This window comes from Somniosus microcephalus, chromosome 11 (genome assembly GCF_052327205.1).
Source record: "Somniosus microcephalus isolate GS21.2 chromosome 11, FLI_Smic_1.0, whole genome shotgun sequence".
NCBI lineage: Eukaryota > Metazoa > Chordata > Chondrichthyes > Squaliformes > Somniosidae > Somniosus > Somniosus microcephalus.
The window spans coordinates 32293559-32313758 of record NC_140997.1 but is presented as its reverse complement, the minus strand read 5'-3'; the positions used below and the strand labels follow the sequence as shown (position 1 = coordinate 32313758).

Sequence of the window (20200 nt, the reverse complement as noted above, 5' to 3'; positions counted from 1 at the left end):
AAAAAGCAAATTATTATTGAAATGGAGAGAGATGCTGCGGTACAGAGGGATCTGGGGGTCCTCGTACATAAAACACAAAAAGTTAGCATGCAGGTACAGCAAGTAATTAGGAAGGGAAATGGAATGTTGGCCTTTATTGAAAGAGGGATGGATTATAAAAGTGGGGAAGTCTTGCTACAACTGTACAGGTGTGAGACCACACCTGGAGTACTGCGTGCAGTTTTGGTCTCCTTATTGACCAGACATTTTGCGGCGGTGCTAAATACTACCGCCACGATCTCCTGCGCCTGCAGATCGTGACATCAGTCGAGTGTGCAACATCCCGGACCGGACATTGAGTGGCGCCCCCTGCCTTTCCGCCTGCCGCTAGCAATGACAGGTAGAGGGGAACGTTTTGCAGTCGGGAAGGGACTTGGGGAGTGCTATTTAAAGGCGGCCGCTTCCTGCCTTTTTTTGTCGGCAACATTTTTGCACCACGCATTCTGAGAGAGAGAGAGAGACTTCTGGAGAGATTCAACACCGTGTGAGCAGCAATTTGCAGGTTCATTTCGATTTGACCTTCCTTGCATCGATTTAGAAGAGACTATGGGGGCTGCACTCTGAGCTCTTTCCCTGGGCCTCTCCATTGTTCTTTCCAGCAGATTTGATGTACAGATCTCTCCAGGCCGAGATTCAAGGCTGCAATGAGCAGGATGTGGATGGAGAGCAAGATCGACCCTCCCCTTTAAGAGCTGGCCGGCGCCAGTGTGTCTGTGTTCCATTGCTGACTGACATCACGAGCTTCGCCAGCACTCTGAGGTAGCGCCTCGCTCCTTGGCGTTAGCGCCTTAAGAGAGGTGTGTAGCGCCTGATTTAGCGCTCCAATCACCTCCAAGGGCGATAGAAGCCAAGTTTGCAGTCGGAGGCGATAATTAGCGGCAGGCGCTAAACATTTGCGCTCGGCCGATAATTGCGCCCCAAACGGGGCGATACCGAATTTCTCCCCCCATAAGATTCTGAGAGGGCTTGACAGGGTAGATGCAGGGAAGATGTTTCCCCTCGTGGGGGAATCTAGAACTTCAGGATAAAGGGTCGCCCATTTAATACGGAGATGATATTCTTCTCTCAAAGGGTCGTGAATCTTTGGAATTCTCTACCCCAGAGAGCTGTGGGGGCGGAGTCATTGAATATATTCAAGGCAGAGATAGACATATGTTTGAGCTACATGGGAGTCAAGGGTTATGGGGACCGGGCGGGAAAGTGGCATTTAGGCCAAGATCAGATCAGCCATGATCTTATTGAATGGAGAGGACAGGCTTGAGGGGCCAAATGGCCTACTTCTCCTCCTATATCTTATGTTCTTATGTTTATGTTCATCAATTCATGTCCTCACATTCACTATCAAGCCAGGCCACTTACCACCAAACACCCAAGAATGGACAAGATGGGAAAGTGATGAAAGAAGAACATTTATGTGAGCTAAATAAAGAATAAAACTTATCAAAACTACATTTTCTCAAGACACCCATGTGCATACCCCTGTGCAACTACAAAGCCTTACTTTTCCTTTTTCTGCTACTCCTACGTGGTGCAACCCCTGTGGCTTCAGCAGAGGTAGAGGGAGGCTGCTCAGATCCCTGCTCTGACTGCTGAGTTGCTCTTGGCCAACGTTCTCTGGGTTTTGGAGCCCGTGAGGGCCCCGCCAAAGGCTGCTCCACCTGCACCTCTGCAGGGACGGACTCACCCATTGGGAGACGAGGCAGCATGTGGGCTACTGACTGAGAGGTGGGCTGTGGGTGAGAAAGCGAAGCGCTTTGAGTGGAGTCCCCACTTCCATGACCCCTTTCACCATCATCTCTCTCGTACCCCAGCTATACTTCACTTCTACCACTCTGCTGGAGAACACTTTGGTGCAGATCAGTGCGGCCCTGTAAGGCCAAGCCTAAGGTATCTGTCAACCTATTTAAGATGGCAGACGTGTTGGCATATAGAGTCTGCATGATGGTGTTGAAGGCGTGCATGGATTCCTGTGATTGGTGCATATGACGGTCCATGGCGCTGGCCACTCTATCCATGGGAGAAGACATCATCTCACTGGCCTGTGACATCAGTCCCTCATGCTTGAAGTGGACTCCTCCAATCTCTCTGCAATCATGGTGATTCCACTTTGAAGGCCCATCAGTGCATCGCACATTGTCTGCTGTTCATTGATTCTCCTCTTCATCGACGGCCCCCGAGGTTCAGCATCTGTGTCCAGCTGAGCAGAGCTTGGACAGGGCTGCGCCCTCCGACACGGACTCTCCACTGCTGTCCCTGACTCCACCATCTGCTCTTGCTTACTTGTGAAGTGTGAGTCACCAGGTGAAATCCCAACTATCTCCCTTACTGGTCCCACCGAAGAGTGAGTATCTGAGCTGGTGCATGGTCTGAATGAGTCCTGTGACGGTGCACCCTCAGAAGGACTCAGCTCCTCGGAGGAATCGTCATCAGCGACCTCCACCGACTCCTGCTGGATGCGTGAAGGAGATAAAAGACATGAATTAGTCCTGGCAAGGTAAGCATATGTTGCAAGTTATCATTATGAAGATGATCATATTTCACTCGCTGTTGAAATCAAGTCAACATGACTGAGTGCTGTATGATATGTGGGTGTCTTTTGTTCAATTATGTAACTAGGTAGCTGGAAGCTCCCCGTCTCCCCATCTCCAATGGCCAGGGGTGCCAAAACTCCACTGATCTCCAGTGCTTCCTCCTCTACGTTTTTGCTCCGAGATGTTTGGAGGTCCCCCTTCGGTACTCTCCCTCTCCCTGGTGTTCTGTGCTCTCTTCTCCTGCAAGGAGGGAAAGAGACGTATGAGTGAGAGTAATGGCATGTGTTCATCTGATCGGTGGAGTGTATTTGGTGGGGGTGACTATGAGGGAGAGGCATGACATTGCATAAGGATGTGGGTGAGTGGGAGTGGTGGATGGATAGATGGGGATGTGAGGAAGTGCATAGAAAGAGAAGGAGGGGTGCACCTGCAAGGTAAGTGGGTGTAAGGCCAGCATTTATTGCCCATCCCTAATTGCCCTTAACCGAGTGGCTTGCTAGGCCATGTCAGAGGGCTGTTAAGAGTCAAGCACATTGCTGTAGGTCTGGAGTCACATAGGCCAGACCGGGTAAGGGCGGCAGATTTCCTTCCCTAAAGGACATTAGTGAACCAGATGGGTTTTTACGACAATCCGATAGTTTCATTCCTGACACTAGCTTTTTGTTCCAGATTTATTTTATTAACTGAATTTAAATTCTCCAGCTGCCGTGGTGGGATTTGAACTCACGTCTCCGGATCATTAGTCCAGGCCTCTGGATTACTGATAACATAACATAACCAGTAACATAACCACTATGCTACTGTACCCCAGAGTGTGAGGAGTGATTTGCTGGAGTAGGCTTGACAAGGCAGAAGGGGTGGGGTCACATGAACAGCAGGATGTAGGTGAATGTGTCACTGTACTCACCTTTCCTGACCGTAGGTCATTAAAGCGCTTTCTGCACTGAATCCAGGAGCGTGGCACCATGGTTCTGCTGCTGGCCTCCTTTGCTTCCTCTGACCACGCCTTCTTGGTCTCTGCTGCAGGCTGCTTCCTCCGGTTGCTAGGGAAGAGTATCTCTCTCTCCAACTCCTCACAGCCCCCGGAAGCACATCCAGGGAGTCGCATTGAAACGAGGTGCAGTCTTTGCCCATGTGGACTCCATTCTGCCACTTTCTTTTCTTTCCAACTCCAAACTCCTTCAAATTGTATGTTTGGAGTGTCCCTTTAAATATTAGAGTTGAGATCACATCATGCGGGTCCACGTCACGCCCGCTGCCGCTGATTGGACAGGAAACCCAGAAGTCAAATGATAATGAGGTGGCTGAGTTAAAAAGCCACTGACAGACGCGCTGCACTTACTTCCAGGTTTCACCGCGCGCTACCGAACGCCTGCCCCCTGCTCCCAGTGCGTCAAAAAATTTAAATCGGGGCCAGTACTCCAGCTGGGGCCTAACCAATGGTTTACAGAGGTTTAGCATTGCTTTTGCACTCTATGGCTCTGTTTATAAAGCCAAGGATCCAATATGCTTTTTTTAATAGCCTTCTCAACTTGTCCTGCCAAATTTGTGTGTGCACACCCCCAGGTCTCCCTTTTCCTGCACATCCTTTAAAATTGTACAATTTAGTTTATATTGCCTCTCCTCATTCTTCCTACCAAAACAATGACCTTGGAACAAACTCCACATGGAGTTCATGCAGGATGATAAGGTATATTCTGAGGTAGTTCTTTGTTTTGCCAACAGCAAGTGTCATGGCAGAGTGATGGACAATAGGCTCATTCATTCCATGCAATCTGAACTGCATTGGTAACAGCATTTGTTTCATTGCTTGTTGCAAGAGAACAGCATACCCTTTATATATTATTGTACAACTATTTTTTTTCTTTCTCTTCTTTCTATGAAGGTAGAACTTCATCTTGGGCAGTCCGCCTGTTAGACCTTCAATAGAGCGGAATATCGCGAGGGGCGGAGAACAGGCAGCCGATGTGATACTGCCCGTTTAACGCTACCGGCCATGACAAAACTCTACCCCATAAGCCTTTATCTCAAATGTTAAAAAGATAAAGCTCAACAGTTACCACAACACTGAGTGGAGAGACATAGGGGTCGATATTCCCGAAGCTGTCGGGAAGAAGGCGGGACTACAACTTTCGAGTTTTAGGTCCGCCTACATCGACGTCCGGCCAATCCACGCGATTTTCCCTTGATTGACCTTGTTGAGCCCGCTGGGCCAATTAAGGGCCACCCGGCAACAGGTGACATCACAGACTGCAATTTCATCTGTCAAGAGTTCTTGGCAGATGAAATATCAGTGTTTCACAGCTGTTTGAAGCTGCCAAACACTGACAGTCTGAGTTCTAACATGAGTCCTTCTGCACAGACTCAGTTAGAACTCTCAGCAGCACTCAAGGCTGAAGGCTGTCACTTTTCACAGATCGCAGCCATTTAGCTTTAAGTGCCGGCTGAGTGATGCGCTCCCGACGCCTACAGGAAGAAAGGCTGTTAAGGTAAGTACAGGTAAGTAAAAGTTCTTTACACACTTTAGACACACCAAATACACTTACCTTTGCACTCATGCACCCATCACTCACCTGAACACCGACATCGCGACCCCTCCAACTCCTTCAACCCGACGGCCCGCCTGCTCTAACCTGGCGTGGTTTGGAGCCATCGGGAATCCCACACGACACCCCTCAAAATAGGGATTAGGCTAAAAATTGCCTGTTAACTAGCTGTTAACAGGCAGTTAATTGGCACTAATCCCTTCCCGCCTGGGGTCGGCGGGTCCCAGTGCGGGGCGGGTACCCGCCGCCTCTGAAACTTGCGTGGAGCGGGGTTTTGGGCAGGATGGTGTCGGGACCCCTGAATTCGGGATTTCCCCCCCCCCCCACACGCCTGAAACCCCGCCTGACGGCTCCAGGAAAATCGACTCCATAGGTCCCGATATTTACCGAGGCGCGGGTTCGGAGTGGGCGGTGGGGGGGGTGGGGTGGTGGCGGTGGAGGGTGCGAGGAGTTATAGTTGGGAAACCAGGGTTTCCCTGAACACTGTAGAGTTTTAACTCCAGGGCGTGTTTTCATTTGTTTCTCCAGGTTTCCTGCCCAACAGCCAGGCTGATTGCCAGGATCGTGGGGGGGAGCGGAGAGATTGTGGGGTGTGACAGCAGAGATCCTGGAGGGATCGGGGGGAGATCCTGAAGGGGTCGGGGGGAGATCGGAGTCGGACAAATCGCTGGGGGTGGGGGGGGTGGGTGGCAGTTTTACAGGGTAGCTTCTTGGGCCTGGAGGAAACACTCCTGCTCCTCCAGGGCCACAAGCAGTGCTGTAAAGGCACTTACCCGATAGATCTAGTTCCTCATGTCTCCTTTTACCTGCCGGGTTTCCTGAGGCCAGGAAAACTCGGCCAACCTGGGTTAAAAATAGAAATCTTGTTAAAATGGAGGCACGCAGCCTCCTTAAAAGGTTTTGATGGCCGAACCGCCTCCTGAGAGTGGATTGGTCACCTGCCCCTCGTCTCGCCATTGGAATTGGGAGGGTTCGAGGCGGGTTGGGTACAGATTTGAAGTTTTTAACATTTTAACTTCCCACCCAACCCAAACCACCACCCCCCGCCATGTTTGTGTTGGGTGGGAAGTTAAAATGCCCCCCCCCCCCGCCATAGGTTCGCTGTGAGTTCTCAAGCTCAACTGTGCTATTCAGGAAGGTGCCAAACTTGGCCAGGTGTCTCTGTCTCCCCATAGCAGAAGAAAAACTTGGATCGGCCACCTCACCAAACCACTATCACCCAACCTCCTGGTGGCGATGGGCAGAATTGGCAAGTAGCTTCAAACCAGGGAGTTCACCCCCTTGACCACAGGAGGCGAATGCCCTCGTAAATGGAAGAATACATTTAAAATGTCCCCCACCCAAAAATTGAAAATTTAACCTGACTTATTCGGTCAAGCATGAAACACAGTCAGTTATGAACTAGAAAGACACTCTGCGTTGATGAATCTTATTTCTCTGTTTCTATGTTGTGGCTGACCTATTTCTTCCACTTGACGCCGGAGCTCCTCTTCCAGCAGATCTACTCGGACCGTTAGAATGAAGTGATCGGTAGACACTTGTGACAGTTGATGCAGAACAGTTAAGGTTGGACCTAGGCGTTGTCTTCCAGGCTTGAGTAAAGGGAGGAAAAGTGAATTATTCCTCAGATATCCCTAGAAACTGTTATCCTTTATACAATATATACCAGTATTTTACCCAGCATGCAATCCCATTCTTTTCACGTCAGTAAGCATAACTGAACCCACAATGACAAAGCCCTGTAGCAACTGAGCGCGAGATTAAATATTTTTCCATCTGTATTTGCAAGTATCACAAAATGAAATTTTTATTTAAATATAAATCTTATTTTAACTGTATGGGTGAATTGTACAGAAGCTCCTTGTGTTCAATGAAATTCCTGAAATTCTCCCATACCCATGTCTTACAATCTTTGTCTAAATCAACAGCGGTTTTACAAAAATCAAAGTTAATTGTTTACAAAAATCAAAGTTAATTGTTTCTCTTCCTTTTTAGAATGGTTTTGACTCCAGATTTGGACATTCAACCCGGCTAACTAAACTAACGTGCCTGTAGACTTTGTGGAGCAGTGAGTTAGATTCAAGCCTTTTGGAGACCTGGTTCAAATCCAGTAGGCAGATGGGATGAAGGTCTCCTCTATCTGCTGGTGTTTAGAAATGGGGAAAACGTTCAGTGGGGCTGGAGTATATTGCTGAGGCGGAGTAGAGGAAGCTTTGCTCGGAATCTAACTGTGATTTTCTGAACTGGGAGTGTTTGATATTGACGTTGGGTATTTGAAATGGAAAATGTTACATTCCCTAGCACTAACATCCTTCACTTTGTTGGACACCAAAAACAAAATAACTGATTTGAACTGGGGGGGCGTAAGTGCGGCATGTGAGGGCTAAAACGATTGACGGGCTTCTACGGTCACAAGTCACTGGCCATTTTAACTCTCGGGCCTTTACTTATTTGTTTTTTTTTATAATCGGTCTTCCACCCGAAGCTGGCAGGAATGATAAAGTGGCCAGTGTGCGGGAGCGAGAAATTGCGTGGCAGCAGGCTGCCCCCCCTGGGACCCAAAGAGGCAGTCCCTGTGAAGATGAGTGATAGGGGCGAGGGTCCGAGGTGACTGTGCTCGCAGCAAGGGGAAGGGAAACTCAGGGCTTGGGAGGCACATGGATTCCTTGCAGGGGTCAGAGGAGCACGCCTTCCAAAAACCAAAAGAAATTAACTTACCTGGGCCTCTTCTGGCCATGATCCTCCCTGCTTCCCTCTTGGAATGCTACCAATGAATTTCGGCCGCAGGGGCACTAATTTTTTCGGGGCGCGACTCAATTTTCCCCCCCAAGATTATTACTAAACCCAGCAGTTTCAAGGAACTAACTTCATATCAGTCATTAACCCAAGTATATCATCAACTGTGCCATTTCAACAGTGTACACTAATTCAACTCTTTCAAGCTCATCACAACAGGCTCAGTAACTCCTTCAAAACAATGCTACCTCAATGATGTCACTCAGCAAACAGCAAATAGAGTATTATTATATTAATGCTATTGAACTAAAATATACACTTAACACAATTTAAAAAAAAGAAAAACACTATAATTCTACTCACCCTAAGCTATTTGTCTTTGTGGGCAACTTAGATGCATACCATGGTGTTGTGTATGTAATAGGTATGTTACTTTAAACTTATGGCCAGGGCAGCACTACTTTGTAGGGCGTAGTGATACCGTAGTACCACTCCTGGCCATAGGGGTATAAATAGTACTGTGGGTACTGATCTCCCCTCAGTTTCCCGCCTGTTGGTATTAAGTAAAGACCTATGTTGAATCTTCCAAGCTGTCTCGTCATTATTGCATTAAGTATAGACACATACTTTATACTGGCGACGAGTAAGGTTCGAACTCACCAGTACACGGTGCAACAAAGGAACGGTAGCAGTACGGAGAGCGAAGGAGAGAGGCTTCTTACCAGCCAGCCTGCAGAGTCCAGCGTCGGCCGAAGGAGGCCGCCCAGCACTCCGGGTTCGGGAGGAGCGGCAGCAACGGAGCGAGATAGAGAGGTTTCCAGCGGAGGCTGCGGCAGCTGAGAGAAGAGGCTGAACGGGCGCTCCAGCCACGGGGCAAAAGTCCACCCAGGGCCAGGTAAACTGAAATCCTTCCCGGGGAACGGGAGCTGCAAGGGCCAGAACGGGCAGGCGATCTGGGGAACAAACGGAGCCACAAGGACTAGCGGGCCACGAGAGGGGAAGGTCGTTGTTAATAGCGGCGGTGGTAATAACGGGAGCTGCAAGGGCCAAAAATAACGACGCTGGAGAGAGGTCGTTGACAGCAGAGGGAGAAAAGGCGGGAAAAACGCCATCTAGTGGAGAAAGCGGGAAAAGTTTTTTTTTTCTCTTCAAAAGTTTAAAATGGTTAAAGAAGGTTGTTTGTCAGCATTTGTTGAGGACACAGAAGAGTGGGATGCCTATATCAAAAGGCATGAACTTTATTGCATAGTAAACAAGGTGGAAGATGACCAAAAGGTAGCAACCTTATTAAATTTTATGGGGGCAAAAACATACGGTCTGCTGAGGAATCTTCTTACTCCAGAAAAGCCAGCAGACAAAACGTACGCCCAAATTGTTGATACGTTAAGGGAACATTTAAACCCTAAGCCACCATTTATAGCGGAAAGGTACCGCTTCTACAGACGCGACCAAAGGAATGATGAGTCGCAGGCAGCCTATTTAGCTGAGCTCAGAAGGTTGTCCAAACATTGCCAGTTTGGAGCCATATTGGCAGACGCGATCAGAGACAGATTTGTCTGTGGCATGTTAAATGAGAATACACGTAAACGGTTGCTAGCCAAGAAACAGCTCAGCCTAGATCAGGCGATTGAAATAGCATCGGACCACGAAGCAGCAGCACAGGGTGCTGCTCAAATACGACAAACCACAACCGGCTATGACACCCATGAGGTGACATTTCACAAAGGTAAATGCTACCGTTGTGGCAAAACCACCCACGACCAAAGTAATTGTTGGTTTCGTGATAATATATGCCGGCTGTGTGGAAAAAAGGGGCATATAGCGAACGTTTGTCGGTCTGGTACGAAACCCAATCGTGGGGGCAATCCGAGCAGTACCAAGGCAAGGACAAAAATACATAAGATGTCTGACAGTAGCTCAGACGAGTCACAGGAAGGCACAAAAGCAGAGCCTAAAGGTCTGGGATGTCTCAAGTTATATGGTGTAGACAAAACGGAGGACCACAGCACAATGTGGGTTAAAGTGAAGGTAGCAGGCGTCGAAGTTAATATGGAGCTGGACACGGGTTCAGCCCTATCAGTAATTAATGAACAAGATTATAACAGGCTGTTCAAACGCATTCCCTTAAAGGATACGGAAATTAAATTAAAAACATATACAGGACAAAAAGTTTACCCGAAGGGAAAAATGCAAGTAACAGTTAAATACAACGGCAGAAAAGTGCCAGGACTTTATTTATACGTCCTACCAAACGGTGGACCACCACTTTTGGGTAGGGAATGGATAAGAAAAATCCATTTCGACTGGAAGTCGATACACGAGTTAAAAGTAGAGACCACCACGGATGATACAACCATTACAAGCAGGCTGTCGAAACTATTGGCAAAAACGCCAGAGGTGTTCCAACAAGGGCTGGGGACCTTAAAGGACATTAGAGCAAAAATAACTATTGCTCAAGACGCAAACCCCAAGTTTTGTAAGGCCAGACCGGTGCCTTATGCCATTCGGCCAGCGGTGGAAGCAGAACTGGATGCCTTAGAGAGTGCAGGTGTCCTTACAAAGATTGAGTGGAGCGAGTGGGCCACGCCCATCGTCCCAGTTATAAAGAAGACTGCAAATAACACACCGGGGGAACCAAAGAAGGTTCGCATTTGCGGGGATTTTAAGATAACTATTAACCCAGTCCTGCACACGGTACAGTATCCGCTGCCGCGGATAGAGGACATATTCGCATCGTTAGCTGGGGGTAGACACTTTACGAAGATTGACCTTTGTCAAGCTTATTTACAGATGGAGGTGGAGCAGGACTCGAAAAAGCTCCTAACGATTAACACACACAAGGGATTGTACCAGTACAATCGCCTGGTATTTGGTGCGGCGTCCGCCCCGGCAATATGGCAGAGGACCATGGAACAGGTCCTACAGGGCATTCCAGGAACGCAATGCTACCTGGATGACATCCTGGTGACAGGACAAACGGATAACGACCACCTCGCTAACCTGGAGCGAGTACTTCTGCGGTTACAACAATACGGACTCAGGGCGAACAAGCAGAAATGTGAGTTTTTCCAGGAACGTATCTCATACTGTGGTCACATTATAGATAAGGAAGGCCTGCATAAGTCCCCGGAAAAGATCGAGGCAGTAGTGAAGGCCCCGCCCCCTGAGAATGTATCTCAGTTACGATCATTCTTAGGCCTTATAAACTATTACCATAAGTCCCTCCCGAACTTATCGTCCATTTTACATCCACTAAATTCATTGCTGCAAAAGGGAGTCTCCTGGAATTGGGACAAAGCGTGTGAGGCTGCTTTTAAAAAGGGTAAACAACTCATTACATCAAAGGAAGTGCTCGCACACTTTGACCCTAAAATGCCAATGAGGTTGGCATGTGACGCCTCCCCGTACGGTATAGGGGCAGTGTTGTCACACAAATTTCCCAACGGGACGGAGAGGCCAATAGCATTTGCCTCAAGGTCGTTAACTACAGCCGAAAGAAACTATGCGCAAATCGACAGGGAGGCCCTCAGTCTGGTGTGGGGTGTAAAAAAATTCCACCACTACCTGCATGGGCAACGTTTCACACTACTGACGGATCATCAACCATTGGTGTCGATATTTAATCCAACAAAAGGGGTGCCCCTGATGACGGCCCAAAGGCTACAGAGATGGTCACTGTTCTTAGGAGCACACCAGTACCTTATCGAATATAAGGGTACCAAACAGCATGGCAATGCAGATGGCCTGTCGCGGCTACCCTTGCCTGCCGAGATCGAAGAGATAGTACAGGACCCCGTGGAAATATATCATACGGCTGTTATGGAACACTTGCCCATCACCAGCCAATGTATCGAGCGGGAAACACGGAACGACCCGACATTGGCAAGGGTTTACGAATTAACTGTGAAAGGCTGGCCGGCGCAGGGTGACGCATCATTGCTGGCGTTTTCGGCAAGGAAGGACCAGTTGTCCGTCTGCCGGGGCACATTGATGTGCGGAGCCAGGGTGGTGGTCCCTCAAAAATTACAACATAAAGTGTTGCAGGACTTACACGAAGGTCATCTGGGGGGTGTCAAAATGAAAAGCCTCGCCAGAGCCTACGTCTGGTGGCCCGGCATTGACAGGGACATTGAGGAAGTAGCAAAAGCGTGCCAAGGGTGCCAGATGGTACAGAACGTACCACCACAAGCCCCACTACATCCGTGGGAGTGGCCCTCAACGCCGTGGCAAAGGATCCACGTGGACTTCGCTGGCCCCTTCCTGGATGCAATGTTCCTTATTGTAGTGGACGCCCATTCAAAATGGCCGGAGGTCATAAAGATGTCATCAACGACAGCCGAAAAGACGGTCGCAGTCTTAAGGACCATTTTTGCCCAAAACGGGGTGCCCGAGCAAGTCTGTTCGGACAATGGGCCACAATTTGTGGCAGAAGAATTTCAAGCATTCCTAAAAAGGAATGGAGTGCGACATTATACGTCCGCACCATATCATCCGGCTACAAATGGGCTGGCAGAGCGATTTGTACAGACTTTTAAAAAGACCATCAAGGCGATGGGGGAGGAAAGGTTGCCACTACAACACAAGGTGGACAACTTCCTATTCATATACCGTAATGCTGCACATACGGTGACCAACCAGGCCCCCGCCGTCATGTTCTTTAATAGAAGGTTAAGGTCTCGCCTTGAATTGCTCAGACCAAACATTCGGAGAAATGTGGAAAACCGAGTATTTCATAGGGCTCCTGACAGACAGACACGGAGCTTCGAGGTAGGGCAGCAAGTGTTGGCCCGTGATTATAGGAATGAAAAGTGGGGGTCTGGTACGATAAAGGCCCGCCAGGGACCCTTGATGTACACAGTTGAGACAGGGGAAGGCATAATCAGACGACATGCTGATCAACTTGTGGAGTCCAGAAACCCAACTGATTCACTACCTCAAACGTCTCAGCACATTGTTACAGCGGAATCACGGCCCAGCTCGTCGTTACAGAGGTCTCAGGATTGCAAGGAGTTCAGCACTCCAGTGATCTCCACGGCACAGGATGTGCCATCAGACACCGACGAGTCCAGCGATGAAGGGGTGACGGAAGTACCGCCGCCTACACCGAGACCGACTAGAGAAAGACGTTATCCTAGTCGAGACAGGAGGCCTCCTCAGAGACTGAATCTATAACATGTTTCTGTTTATATATATATATATAAGTAGACAACTCTTGATGTAAATATGTTATGTATATTGTGTTACCAAATGTTATTAGCCCTAGTTATGGGGCATCTATTGACTTAATTGCACGGGTACGTTTTAATTAAAAGGGGAGGAATGTTGTGTATGTAATAGGTATGTTACTTTAAACCTATGGCCAGGGCAGCACTACTTTGTAGGGTGTAGTGATACCGTAGTACCACTCCTGGCCATAGGGGTATAAATAGTACTGTGGGTACTGATCTCCCCTCAGTTTCCCGCCTGTTGGTATTAAGTAAAGACCTACGTTGAATCTTCCAAGCTGTCTCGTCATTATTGCATTAAGTATAGACACATACTTTATACATGGAACATTGCGGGCCACAGATAAAGTTTAAATTAATACTCGCATCAATGTGCTTATATCTCAAGCTGTAAATACCAGCAGCTCTTCAGGGGCAATTTTAACTTTGGGTGATAGTGTAAAACGGGCAATATCAATTCAGACGCCCATCAGCTGTGACTCAGTGGGTAGCACACTCGCCTCTGAGTCAGAAGGTCGTGGGTTCAAGTCCCACTCCAGGGACTTGAGCACATAAAGCTAGGCTGACACTCCAGTGCAGCGCTGAGGGAGTGCTGCACTGTCAGAGGTGCCATCTTTCGGATGAGACATTAAACCGAGGCCTTGTCTGCTCTCTCAGGTGGACGTAAAAGATCCCATGGTACTAATTCGAAGAAGAGCAGGGGAGTTATCCCTGGTGTCCGGGCCAATATTTAGCCCTCAATCAACCTAACAAAAACAGATTATCTGGTCATTATCACATTGCTGTTTGTGGGAGCTTGCTGTGCGCAAATTGGCTGCTGCGTTTCCCATATTACAACAGTGACTACACTCCAAAAGTACCTCATTGGTTGTGAAAGGTGCTATATAAATGCAAGACCTCTGTACGTCACCATCAAAAATGGAAGATTTAAATATATACTTACCTGAATGTGAAGCTGGGAGGAGCAGGAGTGCTCCTCCCGGCTCTATATTAAAACCATGTGGGCTGCTGCCGGACACTGCTCTCCCTCTCCCTACTCCCCCTCCCCCCCAAGTCTTTCTTTTATACATCTCTCCATTGAAGTCAATCAAAATGAAAATCGGGAGAGATGTATAACAGGCATCTGAATCGATATCGCCCGTTTTACACAAAGTCACAATTACCCCCTTGGTGTTCTGTTTTTGGGGTTATCCTCCAATGAGGCAGCAGCCCTTTCCAAACATCCAGACTCATGAAATTCAAACAGGACAAACCAGAGAGTGAGAAAAGTGGGCTGACAGGGCTCACAGGTCACAGGCGGCACGCAGACTATAACAGGACACCCCTGCTGTAGCCCTATTCTCCAATTCTCTCTTCTTTCTCTTGCTTTATGTGACTCTTTTTTTAAAACATTGTTTTTCTGAGTGTTCTAATCTTTATTAAAAATTTTATTTTAGACATTCCACTTACTTTGTTTCTTCTTTCTCTTGATTCCCAAAACTCTTTTCAGAGATGGAATAATTTAGAAAAATTGGATTTTCACTGGCTGAAAACTGACATCAGAGCTTAACTTTTACAGCCAATGGAAACTCAGAAGTTTGACATGCTTATTCTTTGGAATAGGTTGTCCACGGAACCCAACAGTTGTCAATGAACAAACTTATCCACAGAATTCAAAAGTTTAAAGACATTTGCAATTGTCTCCAAAGCAAAAAAGATGGTGGCCCAGCGGGCAGCACAAACTGGGCACAGGGAACAATCTTGAACGGGTAGGCGCAAGGTGCACCTGTTATTGAGTCTCGGGCCTCATTTAAATGAGACCGGCGAGCTGCGGCCTCTTGCTGGGCATCCCCAGGCGGCTCTCCGGGGATGGGGCTTCGAATTTCAGGTCTATGAGTCGCCAGCAGCTCCCCTCAGGTGGGTTGTTAAAGGGGATGCAATCGGGTGGGGAAAGGGTAGCGCTCAAGAAGGGATCGAGGGCACAATCGGGGGGGAGGGGGAGTAGGGAGAGGGAGAGCAGTGTCCGGCAGCAGCCCACATGGTTTTAATATAGAGCCGGGAGGAGCACTCCTGCTCCTCCCAGCTTCACATTCAGGTAAGTATATTTTTAAACCTTCCATTTTTGATGTCGATGTACAGAGGTCCCTTTAAGGACCACCTGCTGGGCTGTATGTAGACTATGTTTTCCTGAATGCAGCCGGCGCTGGTCGCCTCAGGATAAACCCAATATTGCAGAGGGCGCCTCAAGCAGGACCTGTTTATGCAAAGGACCTAATCCCTGTTTCAGGTGCAGGACCTGGACAACTATTTTTTTGCCTACACCAATATAGCGAATGGTGCACCTCCTGCTTGTAGTGTGTGTGCGGTTCCTGACCGTCACATTGGAGGCTTAAGCACCTATTTGCCACCCAAAAAACAGGCGTGAGGCCATCGATTTTCTAGGCCCTTGTATTTACATAGTGCCTTTCATGGCAGTCCCAAAGCGCTTTAAAGCCAATGAAGTACTTTTGAAGTGTAGTCACTATTGTAATGTAGGAAACGCGCACAGCTACGTCCCAAAAACAGCAAGGAAATAAATTAGGTGTTGGTTGAGGGATTAATGTCGGCCAGGAAACCAGGAGAACTCCCTGCTCTTCTTTAAATAGTGCCTTGGGATCCTTTACCTCCAGCCGAGATGGTAGACAGGGTCTTGATGTATATAGGAATCCTTCCTGGAGACCACCCTACATGGCGAATGATGCCGACTCAAGAAAATGGTTTAAAAGGGTCAGCTTCATCTTTTGATTTTCATATGCATGCGTATTGTACAAATTATTTATTGATTCATGGGATGTGGTACTCCCACCGTGCTGTTGGGAGTTCCAGGATTTTGACCCAGCTACGATAAAGGAACAGCAATATATTTCCAAGTCAGGATGGTGTGTAACTTGGAGGGGAACTTGGAGGTGGTGGTGTTCGCATGCGCCTGCTACCGTTGTTCTTCTAGGTGATAGAGGTCGCAGGTGTTAAGTCTGTGTGTCCCAGTTATGCTCATTATAAATCACTGGACACAGACCACAAGAATAACTTTAACAGGTCTTTATTATTCGGAGGTCAGGGCTGAACTGCCCAGCAAATCCCTACACAACGTTTATATACCGGTGTGGTCACCACCGGTATTACAGTATACAGCAGCCAAGAGAAAGTAGTACATCTCTTAAGGTAGTTCTCTTAAGGTGGAACAGGTTACATACACCACAATCCTCCCTTTTTAGCTTAACAGTTATATCCCCATTTAACATAACATAATAACATATAGATATATATATATATACAACTTCATGCAAAACAGTTCAAAGATTCAGTCTCTGAGGAGGCCTCCTGATTCGAGTTGGATAACGCCTTTCAGGGGTCTCTGGTTCTCGTTGCTGGGGTGACTCATCTAGTTGATCTCTTATGGATTGGACATCATCCTCAGGTACATTCACTTCTGAGGTGGATGCTTCAGGTTCACTAACTTCTTCCACGGTTGTCTCTGCCGTAACCCTGGGTTCGACCCTTGTTCTCGATTCTACCAGTTGGTCAGCATGACGCCGTATTACATTTTCACCAATATCTACCGTGTACATCAGGGGTCCTTGTCTGGCCCGAATTGTTCCAAATTGCCATTTCTCGTTTTTATAGTCCCGGGCTAACACTGGTTGTCCTATTTCGAAACTCCGAGTGGTCTTGTTATTTATATGCTGGAACTGTTTGTTTTCAACTTCCCTCCGCACATTTGGTTTTAACAAGTCCAACCTGGACCGCAACCTCCTGTTATAGAACATCATGGCAGGACTTTGGTTTGTCACTGCATGAGTGGCGTTTCGATATGCCAGTAGGAATTTGTCCACCTTGTGTTGTAGTGGAATCTGATCTTCGCTCATGGCCTTTATTGCTTTTTTGAACGTTTGTACAAATCTCTCGGCCAACCCGTTTGTAGCCGGATGATATGGGGCAGAGGTATAATGTTTCACCCCATTCTTCTTCATGAATTTCTGGAATTCTTCTGACACGAACTGCGGTCCGTTGTCTGAACATATTTGTTCTGGCAATCCATTTCTTGCAAATATCGTTCTTAGCACCGCGATCGTCTTTTCCGAGGTAGTGGTAGTCATCTTAATCACTTCTGGCCATTTAGAATGTGCGTCCACCGCAATTAAAAACATGGAGTCCATGAATGGACCAGCAAAGTCAATATGTACACGTTGCCATGGGGTTGAAGGCCATTCCCATGGATGCAGCGGTGCAATCGGAGGTGCATTTTGCACTTTTTGGCACCCTGAGCAGCTTTTCGTCAGATCCTCTATCTGTTGGTCGATACCCGGCCACCACACATAAGCCCTAGCAAGGCTTTTCATCTTGACTCCCCCCAGATGACCTTCATGCAGTTCCTTTAGAACTCTCTTAACTTAGGAGGAATAATTACCCTTGTTCCATACATCAATGTTCCTTGACAGACGGACAGCTGTTCTCGTCTTGCTGAGAATGCCGGTAACAGTGGATCACCATGTGCTGGCCATCCCTTCACTGTCACTTCGTAGACCCAGGACAGTGTCGGGTCGTTCCTGGTTTCTCTTTCAGTACTTGCATTGGTGACTGGTAAACATTCGATGATGGTCGAGTGAAATAACTCAACAGGGTCAACCGTCAGTGCCTCCTCCTCTGTAGGTAGTGGCAGGCGCGACAGCCCATCAGCATTACCATGATGCTTTGTACCTTTGAATTCAATCTGATATTGATGTGCCCCTAGGAAAAGGGACCATCTCTGGAGTCTCTGTGCTGTCATCACCGAAACACCCTTCTTAGGGTTAAAAATGGATACCAACGGCTGGTGGTCTGTCAGAAGCGTAAACTTTTGGCCCTGCAGGTAATGATTAAACTTCTTTACTCCCCACACAAGGCTGAGAGCCTCCCTATCTATCTGAGCATAGTTGCGCTCAGCGGAGGTCAATGATCTGGATGCGAACGCAACTGGCCTCTCCAGGCCATTTGGCAACTTGTGTGAGAGTACTGCCCCAATACCATATGGAGAAGCATCACAAGCCAAACGAATAGGCAGCGTTGGGTTGAAGTGAGCCAACACTTCCTCTGAGGTGATCAATGTCTTGCTTTTGCGAAAGGCCCTCTTACAGTCCTCGCTCCACTTCCATGGTACTCCCTTCTGCAAAAGAGCGTTCAGCGGGTGCAGCACCGTGGATAAATTTGGCAGAAACTTATGGTAATAGTTAATCAACCCTAGGAACGACCTCAACTGGGATACATTATCCGGAGCGGGAGCCTTCACAACAGCTTCGATCTTGTCAGGAGACTTATGAAGCCCCTCCTGGTCAATGACATGACCACAGTACGAGATCCGCTTCTGAAAGAACTCACATTTCTGGCGATTAACTCGAAGTCCATATTCTTTCAATCTGGTGAGCACCAGTTCCAAATTTGCAAGGTGTTCCTCGTCATCATCTCCTGTAATCAGAATATCGTCCAGGTAACATTGTGTGCCTGGAATTCCCTGTAATACCTGCTCCATGGCCCTCTGCCAAATTGCTGGAGCCGATGCCACTCCAAAAACCAGTCTATTATACTGGTACAAGCCTCTATGCGTGTTGATCGTGAGATACTGGCGTGACTCTTCCTCAACTTCCATCTGTAAGTACGCCTGCGCCAGGTCTATCTTGGTGAAGTGTTTCCCGCCAGACAACGAAGCGAAGATATCCTCAATCCGCGGAAGCGGATACTGCACCGTGTGAAGCACCGGATTAACAGTGATCTTGAAATCTCCACAGATGCGAACCTTCCCCGGTTCCCCCGGCTTGTTGCTCGATGAACGCTTCATGACGGGGACAATGGGCGTGGCCCACTCGCTCCAGTCTACCTTAGACAGTACTCCTGAACGTTCTAGCCCTTCCAGCTCAGCTTCCACAGCAGGTCGTATCGCATAAGGTACCGGTCTGGCTTTGAAAAATTTTGGGTTTGCATGTTCTTCAACCTTGATGTTTGCCGTAATTCCTCTCAGTGTTCCCAGTCCCTGTTGGAACACCTCTTTAGCATCGTCCAATATTCTGGACAACCGTTTAGGTTTGACATCTTTTTTACCGGAATCTACCGTTAGTGCTTTTAAGGAATGCCAGTCCATATTTATTTTCCTAATCCACTCCCGTCCCAGTAGTGGTGGACCTCCCTCAGGTAGCACATATAAGTCCATTCCTCGGCTTTCTTTGCCCTTGTGGACCACCTTTACCTCTATCTTCCCGATGGGGTATACTCTTTGCCCCGTGTATGTTTTCAATACAATCTCCGTATCCCGTAGGGGAATATGTGGGAATAACCTTTTGTAAGCTTGCTTATTCATGACCGTCAATGCCGATCCAGTGTCCAATTCCATCTTCACTTGGACTCCTGCTATCTGAAGTGTGACCCACATTGTTTGGAGGTCTGCTTCATTACCAACATTGTGTACTCTTAGACTACCCAGTTCATTACTGCTGGAGTCTGAATTTGACTTCTGTTCGGTCGAACTGTTCTCTGTCACCTTGTGTACCTTTCTGTACTTTTCCTGCGGTGACTTTTTGTTGCTGGTCTTCTTTCCTGACCGGCATACTTTAGCTATGTGACCAAGCCTGCCACATTTTCTGCATTCCTGATTTTTGAACCAGCACTGGTTCTGATCGTGCGTTGTCTTTCCACAACGATAACATTTTACTGTACCCAAGACCATTTGATTGGTGCTGAGTTCCGGTGACCGTAGCTGCATTTCCGCAGTGCCTCTCGCTGCGGCTTCGTGCGATGCTGCAATAGTGACAGCTTTATCAAGCGTAAGATCATTCTCCTCAAGCAGTCGCTTTTGTGTTCCTTCTTTTAACAATCCACACACAAATTTATCTCTCAGCGCATCTGCTAGTCCTGTTCCAAACTGACAGTACTTTGATAGCTTACGCAGTTCAATTAAAAATTCAGCGTTGCTTTCGTCTTTCAGCTGTGTTCTTCTGTAAAATTTAAATCGTTCCGCTATCATCAGCGGCGTGGGGTTTAAATGATTTTTCAGGGCAGTAACAATATTCGCGAAAGTCTGATCCGCCGGTTTATCTGGTGATAGAAGGTGCTTCAATAGCCCGTATGTCTTCGCACC

The 20200-nt window shown here is 47.8% G+C and overlaps 1 protein-coding gene and 1 pseudogene across 2 annotated transcripts in view; both read right to left on the bottom strand.

The window, feature by feature from the left end:
- LOC147110456 (uncharacterized) overlaps positions 1-20200 on the bottom strand; it is a 208104-nt gene that overhangs the window by 126593 nt on the left and 61311 nt on the right. For both annotated transcript variants that reach the window (XM_086002261.1, XM_086002262.1), the window contains exon 6: positions 6576-6708. In XM_086002261.1, the coding sequence (XP_085858387.1) occupies positions 6576-6708 (133 nt within the window). The remainder of the gene's footprint in view (positions 1-6575; positions 6709-20200) is intronic.
- LOC147110457 (uncharacterized) lies at positions 1527-6166 on the bottom strand (annotated as a pseudogene).